This window comes from Loa loa, assembly GCF_000183805.2.
Source record: "Loa loa unplaced genomic scaffold supercont3.74, whole genome shotgun sequence".
In the NCBI taxonomy this organism is placed as follows: Eukaryota; Metazoa; Nematoda; class Chromadorea; order Rhabditida; family Onchocercidae; genus Loa; species Loa loa.
Window position 1 is genome coordinate 232,420 of NW_018108254.1, and position 9,506 is coordinate 241,925.

Here is a 9,506-nt window from a genome sequence, read left to right on the forward strand (position 1 = left end):
TGATTAATTATACTAGTCAGTGCCGGGATATCAATCTCGATGTGCTTCGTATTCAAGGGTACAGATTCTTCTGCAATAAAATCTGGCAAGCATCGAGGTTCACGCTGATGCAGCTTCATGGCAGTTTCGCATCTGCGGAAAAATTAGATGTTAGTTTTTTCGGTGTCATGGGTTTGAGCGCTTGGGAACAGAGAATTATGTTAAAAAGTGGAGCTCACAAGCACAAGCTTTTCGATAAAAGTATATATCTAGAAGATTTTATGGATGACTAGCATGGTTGCTAGTTTTTTTGCTGGTATGGTAAAAAAAAATTTAATTCCTTTTAGTTGTCGGAAGAGAGTAGTACGTTGGATCGTTGGATCATGTCACGACTATCTTATGCTGTTGAATTATCTAATAGTGGGATGTCTAGTTATCAGTTTAGTCGCGTTACAACTGCGCTCTATAATTTTTGGCAATACGATTTTTGTGATATATATATTGAAGGATGCAAACCGATACTTGCTGATGGTGGTCAGTCCTTTCAATATGTCCTTCACGAAATTTGACATTTAAAATGTCTAAACTATTTTAAAAGTATCCCATACCTTCCTTTCTTTTTTTGTCCTGTTTTTCGTTAAAATCATCAGTTTCATTACTTTCCAGTTTCTGTTTTGTAATTCAATTATTAATGTTTAGAACGTTCTAATAGTGCAGAGATTGTACGAAAGGTGCTCTTTGAATGTGTAGAAACAGGATTACGCCTATTATCGCCTTTCATGCCCTTCATTACTGAAGAACTTTGGCAGCGATTACCATCATGTATATCAAAGCAGCAGTCAGAAAGCGTCTGTGTTGCACCGTATCCGGAAGCAGAACAGGTCTTTTCTTTAGTCTTATTCTCCGAATTCGATTCTGTTTTTGAATGAAACAGCTCACAATATAGTTGTTCTGCAGTATCCATTCCGAGATGAAACACTGGAAAATCGGATGGCACGCGCAATGCATATCGTGAGAACTGTTCGTTCTTTTCGTTCCGATTATGGGTTAACAGTTAAAGTTAAAACTGAACGTGAGTTTCATCGAACTTTTTGGTTGCATGTGATATCGAGTCCCAGTTATTGTTTGTGGTCATTTATATTTCTTTGAATTAATTTTACATTTATCACTTTGATTGGCCATCGGTTTTCCCAAGTTAACTATTTCAGTTTGCATCGTTTTTGAAGACAACTCAGAATTAATGGAAGTGGAAGATCTTATATCGTTAATAACTACTTTGACTTCCTCTTCCAAGGCCTGCTTTTCTTCACATTCATTCTTTTATATACTTTTCTGCCGATTTCCCATTATTTCCCATTAATTAATGGATATCAGATTGCCACAATCTAAATCATAATCTTCGAAAAAAAAAACATTTAAAAAATGAATTAGACCACATGAAGTTTCCGTATCCATTATGCTGCTTCTTTTCAGATTTCCTTAATAACTGCAGATAAAGTACAACAATTACCACCAGACTCTGTGCAACTTGTTGTTTCAGCAACTTGCAAGATTTCACTTTTGCTTGAGGTTCTGGCTTTAATTTTTGAAAAATCGTCTTTCTCACGTATAATATCCTGTCACAGTGTATTCACAACAAAAGGGTTCAAATTACGTTTAAATCGATGCAATGATTGCTGTGGCATTTATAGGGTATAATTGATGTTCCTAAGGAAATTACGAAATTGACAGACAAACAGGCGAAACTATTAGTACAGTTGCAGAAATTAGAAGAAACAATGTCTAGTCCAACTTACAATAAAGTGCCTCTTGGAATACGTAATAATAACGCAGAAAAGGTAAGTAGCTTGTTTGTTTCAGATTATGAAATGTTCGGGGAGACCTTTCTTCTGTCGAATCGGTTGTTCTAACTTTCCATTTATGGAATTTCCAGTTCGAACTTGTCCATTATTAATATAAATATTATCCCGATTTTTCTGGTCCAAAAGTTTTTCTCGAAAAACGAAATTTAATGGAACCTTCGAGCCAAATGAAAAAGATTTACAGGAGTTTCACAATAAAATTTGCAGGTAGCGTCGCTGTTGGCAGAATCAAAACATCTTAACGAAGCCATAATGGCGCTTAAAAACTCGCTAACATAAATTGATCTCTGAATAATTTTCTCTTTTTTGTAGCAATTTACTTTTTTAGAAAATTTCATGCTGTTTACTGCCTCTCTAAATTACTGGCGATAGCTTTCCTTTTTCAGAATTCAGATATGTTATTAACTTCTTTTTGATCAGTTTCGCAAGATACTTCTCTATATTGTCTCACTGCTTACATTTTACATTTATTGTTGACATTTCATTGCCTCACTGTTGTGTTGATTAAAAAAATATTTCTTTTCTTTTTTAAAGTCTTATATGTGATCTATCAGAGGTAATATTTTATTGACGTAATAGGGAAAACTAGAGACTTCATGTTGATTTCAGGTAATTCTTGGTGGGTTAAGCGAGATGGAAGGGAAACATTAATTTCAGGAATCTTTAGATGAGTTTGGGATGGGCTAGGGTCGTGGTCGTTTGGTTTGAGGTTACAATTTATTTTTCCTTTTTTCAATTTCTTCTTGGAAATGCAGTCTGTGGTAAGAGATTTTTTTCAAACGAAGCTTTTTAGGATGTAATTATGCAGTTTATTCTCGAGTTCCTTCATAAATTTCCATTGAAAGCTACTTTTGTTCTGGTCCATGGGCTGTTGATGCATGAATACAGATTTATGCTGATGTTAAATGCATAAAGAGTTACAAAGTAGCGCAGCAGTACTCCTTGCATGGCTGAAATAGAACAGTTGAAATCAATTTATGGGCAAGTGGTGGCTTCGTTATTCTCTAAGCAAGTGAGATTGAAACCTTTGCCTGTCGATGAATCGTCTAAAACTTTTACGGATGAGGAACTGGCTTCTCAGTCATGGAATCTCTCCAGCTCTTTGAATGACTTGAGGGTATGTTTCCTTTATGGAACTTAATACGGTTTTAAAACATATCATGTTTTCGAGCACTCGTTGGAACTTGTTTTTATTTCCTGTTAAAAATTTTGAGAGTTTTGAGAGTCTCGACCTTGTGGTAAGTTTCGTCATTTTTCGTTTTAGAATATATGGCATTATCCTTGCTTATTATATTTAGGAAATGATCCCGAGTAATCATCTAGACGACTGGCGAAAACATACTTCATTTACGCATCCGCTACGTTCTTTTATTCGCGAACGTGCAAAGAGTGCCTATAGCACGGAATATAGTACTCAAGCCTTCTTCAAATTTTACGAAATTTTAATGCGCTTCTCTCATCTTTGCTTTCTTTGTAGTGATACGAAACATATCAGGTATAATGTCTCTCTTTCGGCAAATGAGGTATCAGAAATTTATTTTAGTTAGGCCAGTTAAAATAAAAAAGATAAACACAAAAGTGATAGGGCGTTTGATTTTAAACTGTTTTGGAAACATCGCGTTTCCAAAGATGTAACGCGATTATGTTCCAGAAGTTTTCACTTATGCGAATCACCTGGTGCCTTCATTTCGGCTCTCAATGTTTATTTGATATTGCAGAAAAATACGCTCCCTTGGCAGTGGTACGCAAACAGGTGTGCTTTTTTATTTTGAATCTTTCAACTTATGTTTAGTTTTAAACATGTATTAAACGGCAAAGCTACTTCTTTAAAAGCGAGGAGACAGTGTGAACCAAGTAAGCATTCTAAAAAGTTTTGTAGACTTGCTTCATTCGATGCTTTTATTCCATACCAGAAATATGGAAAAAAATCTTTTAAGGTTGAGGAAGAAGATGAAGAAGAGAGATATAGAAGATGCGGAAATGTGGAAAAGAATGATAAGTTAAGGAATGAAAATCTAGAAAAGATGGCCAAAATTATGAGGCTAAAATTTTATTTCGTTATGTAAAATTACATAACAAAAATCTGGAATTTAAATTTTAAGCTTGAATCCTCATTACGAGTGGAATTCATCATTTGACATGTTTCTGGATGATGAGTTGATCACAAGTACATATCCGAACTGGTTTTTTGGTCCTGACAATAGTGGTAATATATTGAAATGGACCGACGAATACATTAGCAGTATTGCTGAAAAAGTTGGCAAATTCTCTTTAATAACTGCAGATGGGAGCGTGTATTGCCAGGTGATCTTGCTTACTTTTTATTGAAGTTATTTTACAAACTTTGCAATAATGAGAAGGCATGGCAACGCTACTCTGCCTTTTAATTTGAGTCATCTTTGTTTTTGCAACTACTTTTTAATGCAGAATTAGCTGAAAAAAATGGTCGCTCAGCATTCTTTATTCTTCGATGTTGTAACTAAGTTTATATTTTGTTGAAAAAATTGAGAGGTACTGCTTTACATCATCATCATTTGAAAATTTTAATTACCTTTTTACCTTTAATTTTTAATTACTTAATTTTACCTCTATCTTTGCTTTTACCTTGAATTACCTGGAAAAATCACCTTTTCAGGACAACCCGGCAGAGCAAGAACGCATCATCTTTCCATTATTACAGAAAGAGATTGATATATCATTATCACTACTCCAAACCGGTGGTACATTTATTGTAAAAATGTACACATCATTTCTTAATGATACCATAACGTTGTTGAGTCGTCTGCTTATGTTCTTCAAAGAGGTTCATGTCATAAAACCTTCATGCAGTAAACCAGGAAATTCTGAGGTTAATGTCAGATTCGATTATTGCGAATTTTCGATTTCTTTCTTTCCATAACCTTCCCGTTAAAACTTTCAGAGAGTTTAATTAAACGACAGAATTCATTGAGACTTCAAGAAGCTTCGAACAACGTCATTTATTTCAGATTTATCATTTATTTCAGGTTTATCTGTTATGCACAAGTTACACATCATGCGAGCAATATGAAGAAAGCACAGAATTATTTACGTCTTGCAGGAAGGTCCTTGTATTGTGGAAATTGTTTTTTGTCTAAATTCTAAAAATATCTACATACCAATCTTTTTACTTCCAGACTTTGTTGGAATGTTCGAAATTTTTTGTGGAGCATCAGATGCAAATGATTTACTTCAACATAGCGACTTTTGATAAAGTCGGGGTATTTTCTTGATGATTTTTCCTGAAGGACCAGTTTATTTCTATCACTGTTTCAGGCAGATTCTTCCTATCATTTCCCATTTTTGCTTTTCGTCAACTAATTCCAGAATGATTTGAAAGATTTCATTGAACAGAAGAAGATACAAGCAGCAGAAATTTATGAAGAGATGATGACCACATCAAATTTTGAAAAATTTGCTGCTGAACTTTTCTCAGCTTCTTTCACTCTCCATAAAAGGTGATTTATCGGTTTAGCTTTTTTTTGTCACTCTAAAATTTCACCATAAATTTTGAAGCGTTTCCAAATCTACTCAGCATCTATGTTCTTCAGACCTAATCCATGGAAATTTTCAAAGCTTGGTGGTTTTATCGAAGGATTGCGAAATATCACCACTCAAGAGGCTCAGATTTTGATTGAAAATATGGTAAGTTAAAAGCAGTAATATGATTTCGAATTGTTTTGAGCAGTGTCATAGTTTATGTAGACTTATATGTTAAGTACCTAATTTTGAAACTGTTTTTCGTTTTTAAAATAATTCTGTTTTGAAAATAAGGTTTTTCAGATAGTCGACGATTTTATAAAAGGGGATAATGCTGTAGCAGAGCAGAAATTTGACATATTGGCTTGTTGGATTTGCGATTCATGTCAGTGGGTTGATGATTTCTGCGCGAACGAGTGCAGTTTGGAAGAGATCCTGAAGATGGGTGATGCACCATCAGAAAGGAGCATAAAACATACACTATTTTTAGAACCAAAGACTTTGGCATTGTTGAAATGTACCTCCCTGGTAAGATTTAAGTCTTCTTGATTTCTGATTCTTTGAATTTTTGTATTTAGTAAAGCAAATCACTGTTTTGATTCAATTCCAATATCTCGGTCCTTCACTATGCATTCTTTTTCTCATCTTTCTCGAATCTATTGTTTGCTGATAGTTTACATATTGTTTTCAAAAAATAATGATTTTTAGGAAATCCTAGATATCTGTTCTACTTTTTCCTCATATAGCGCTGATGTGAGTTTTGAAGAACTGGAAACAGCGCTACAACGCAAGTCAGCACATGAAATCAGTCCATCTATACTCAAATCTCAAATTGACTGGATATCACTCCTCGAAGAAATATTTCTTTGTGCATTGAATCGGCAGGTTACGCTACTTCTTACAATTTGATTTTTCAATACAAACACAAAAAAGTAATTCTGTTTGAAGCAATCTTTCCGTAATTCTTAGAGTTTCGTTCCTGTGGGATATCTTTGGTCGAATTCACTTCTAATAGGATGAATAATTTAGATATATTACCAATTTTTTAATCGTTTAGTGATACAAAATATTTAAAAATCAAGTCCTTTAATTAGAACAGACTAAACTTTTGAAGGGAAGAAAGTTTGAAAGTTTCGAAGGTTAAGATACTGCTCTAAAAAATCATCGAAAGTAGAGAAATTGTTAAGAGGAAGCGTAAATTATAGGCCCATGGTCAAGATGTTGAATTAGAGGGAAAGTGACTGTTACTTTGCAGGATTCAAAGTTGCAAATAAGAATTCCTTCTTCTTCGTTAATGCTGACTCGCTTTACCGTCTCATTCATGGCATTCTGTTCTCTGTGTTATGAAAATGTTGCATTATTGTGTTCTAAAGAGAATTCTCCATTGGCGTTTAGTCAGCTAATATGCTGTAGTCCTGTAAGTTTTCTTTGTCCAGTTAAACATTATTATACTCTTTTGCCTTACTGACTTCATTATGGAATATCAGAAGATCTGGCAATTTACGGTTATGATAAAGTATGTGAGCAAGTTCTTAATTTTCTTAATCTGAAATCATATCGCTGCTGTAAAAGAATGGTCAATATGACTAGAAGATAGGACCGATTTTCTGATTAATGTTATATGTCAAAAAGTGGAAGGTTGATGATATTTTTTTAAAATATTCTCGAAAATCTACAGCGGAAGAATGTTCACAGCTGCGCCGAACTTCTTCGTTATTTGTCGATCATCAAGAAGAGGTTGCTAGGTTAGGCATTAATGTTTGTCGGATATATCAAATTAATTTCTAGAGAAAATCAAGATGATTTGATAATTTCCTGTCAAGGAATATGTATTCAAAATGAGGATGCAGGAAATAAGGATGCATTTTCACGGTCCGAATTGAGCTTGGCTAAATGACTGGATTATGATACATTCATAATTTTGGATGGTTTATCATTATTATTTCTATCCAAGAGCATATTTAAATAGCTCTTAATAGTTTGATAATAAACTCATTCTAGATGTTAATCGAGTTGGATCGCATGTTTATCAGTTTGTGCCAGAATGTCAGTTCAGATGTGAACACTTTTACGCATCGGTGTTGCGTTATAATCGGTTCATGGCACGAAAAATGCTTGCAAAGTGCAAGTTATAATGTGCATTCAATTATTGATGCAGTTAATTTGAAGCTCAAATTCGAGTGCAACGAAATTCACTGCTATCGAGTTAAGAAAGATTTATGACATTTGATTTGATGTGAAATAGGTTTTAAGTTTTCTTGAGCTCTTCCATTTCTTTTTCATTGCAAAGCTAATTGCTATGTTTCATATTTCGACGATAGAGACTTGGAATAAATTTAATTGAACTTTAACTCATTTTCTTCGGCAAATTTACACAGGAGAATGCACTGCTACCTGGATGGTTTTGATGTTAGTACTTCCAGCAGACCGATTATTTGTTCTCTCCGATATCTGTTTAGGATCATAAAAGGAAATGAATTAAGATTTGATGTTAATTACCGTATTCTGTTTTAATCTTTTTTTGCTTTATTCCTTTTTTGAAATGTTTTCGACATGGAAAAAGTAAACTTAGATTCTTGATTCTGGCCAAATTTTTGTCTCTTCGGACAAGAATACTGAAAGCGACAGCTTTTCATGTTTGCTAGTCCAAGATACCATAAAGTTTCTTAGGAAGTTCCTCATTCGTCATCGTGGCATCAATTTTATAGATCTCGTAGAAATCAAGAAAACCAAAATCGACTCAAACGCAACATTCAATTCGCGAAGAAATTGAAGTCTTTAAAATGGGAACTGATGAAGATACGTCTGAAGTAGTTGCTTTTAGTCAAGAATCTTAGCAGAAATAGAGATATTCCACGGATCCAATGTGTATACAATTCAAATCCGTTGTACCAAAATGAAAGAAAAGAATTAGAGGAATAAAATTAAGGAGGAGATCAAAGTCAAGGTTCTGAAATCTTAAAGTTGGTACTTTTCTCAAAATTGATACTGTTTTCCCCAGTCGAAATCAAAGACTAGCGCATTTGCTTCGGGAATAGGTACACGATTATCTGCTGATTTCCTCATTCACTCTAACAGTCCCAGTAAGTTCCAGTAACTTGACAGTAAAATCCTTGCATGAGATGTTAGATCGCACCAGTGGGTTTTCAGTTTTGCCTCATTTTCTTTAACTATATACTTCTATCTTTCAAATGTTATGGATCCTATATGCATATATACAATGTTAGGGTTAATTTGTCTCGGAGAAGATAAATGAATTTCTTGTTCTTCGGGAGATGCAGATCGAGAATACTTCAAAAGAGTTCCAGTTTGATGGATTCAAGAAAACATGATTAAGCTGCTTGGTTAGGATGATGTTCACTGTTGGAGAAGTGGAGGCGATCCTAATACGTTAAAGGTCGGGAAAAGAAATGTGATTTACTAAGGATATGTCCAATCAGTTTTATCTATGTGCCCGGTCAAGACGTTTACTGTGTGTAGTGAACACAGTTAAGACAAATTGTTAGCTCCACTTCGTTTTTGCACTGATACCAACTACTAATGAGACATGTCATAGGAAGCTTCTAATGAGCTTGCTGAAATCAGCTAATAGCATAAGGTGGGATACATTTAGTGCGGTGGTTGCATATTTGACTTTGAAGATTTCGACACAACTCCGATTCTGGCATGTGGATATGTCATGACACAAAACACCATCTAGTTCGAAACTTCTTTTTTTTTCGATAGTTATATTTTTACTTCTTTAGTCTTCCTAATTAATGTTTTTCTGTTCTGGATTTCATTAAAAATCTTGTTCGATTTGAAAATTAGTTTGTAGATTTCTATTAAATTCGTTCCGTTGCATTCATCTGACATTCGTTTCGTTCGTTTATGAGTGCTGCGCAGCAAATATGGTGTTATAATTTGCTATAGATATCAAATTCGTTCACATCTGATTTAATTTCGGAATTTCTTAGCCAGATGTAATTTGAGACTTATGAAGTCTTCGTCTTTAATACTTCACTGACCGTTGTTCTTGATTTCTTTTTTTATTTTGTAATCCCCTTTAAAGAAAATTTCGAATTGAAAATTCTTTATTCACCTTGAAAGCTTAAATGAGGCTCCAAAACTTCGGTATTAAATCAACAACTTTCTGGCGAATTTCAAGCGATATAGGTTAACAGTGAC

General features: G+C 34.2%; 2 protein-coding genes across 3 annotated transcripts in view; both read left to right on the top strand.

The window, feature by feature from the left end:
• Positions 1-2,330, top strand: part of LOAG_17432 (valyl-tRNA synthetase) — an 8,218-nt gene extending 5,888 nt beyond the window's left edge. Inside the window, exons 16-22 of the mRNA XM_020450096.1 lie at positions 327-513; positions 679-860; positions 937-1,051; positions 1,188-1,273; positions 1,453-1,548; positions 1,671-1,817; positions 2,049-2,330. Coding sequence (XP_020306287.1) covers positions 327-513; positions 679-860; positions 937-1,051; positions 1,188-1,273; positions 1,453-1,548; positions 1,671-1,817; positions 2,049-2,120 — 885 coding nt within the window. The 3' untranslated portion in view covers positions 2,121-2,330. The remainder of the gene's footprint in view (positions 1-326; positions 514-678; positions 861-936; positions 1,052-1,187; positions 1,274-1,452; positions 1,549-1,670; positions 1,818-2,048) is intronic.
• A 298-nt stretch (positions 2,331-2,628) lies between these two features.
• Positions 2,629-7,763, top strand: LOAG_09900 (the record flags this gene model as incomplete). 2 transcript variants are annotated; one of them, XM_020448043.1, is made up of 14 exons in its annotated part: positions 2,788-2,958; positions 3,140-3,336; positions 3,493-3,594; positions 3,944-4,145; positions 4,477-4,689; positions 4,847-4,924; positions 4,997-5,080; positions 5,187-5,317; positions 5,411-5,504; positions 5,643-5,867; positions 6,048-6,224; positions 6,595-6,756; positions 7,018-7,084; positions 7,341-7,474. In XM_020448043.1, the coding sequence occupies 14 exons, from the start codon at positions 2,788-2,790 to the stop codon at positions 7,472-7,474; spliced, it is 2,037 nt and encodes a 678-aa protein (XP_020306288.1). The 2 variants fall into 2 exon arrangements, with proteins under 2 accessions (XP_020301779.1, XP_020306288.1); XM_020448042.1 differs by lacking the exon at positions 7,018-7,084 and having other exon boundaries at positions 2,629-2,958; positions 7,341-7,763.
• Positions 7,764-9,506: the final 1,743 nt, after the last annotated feature.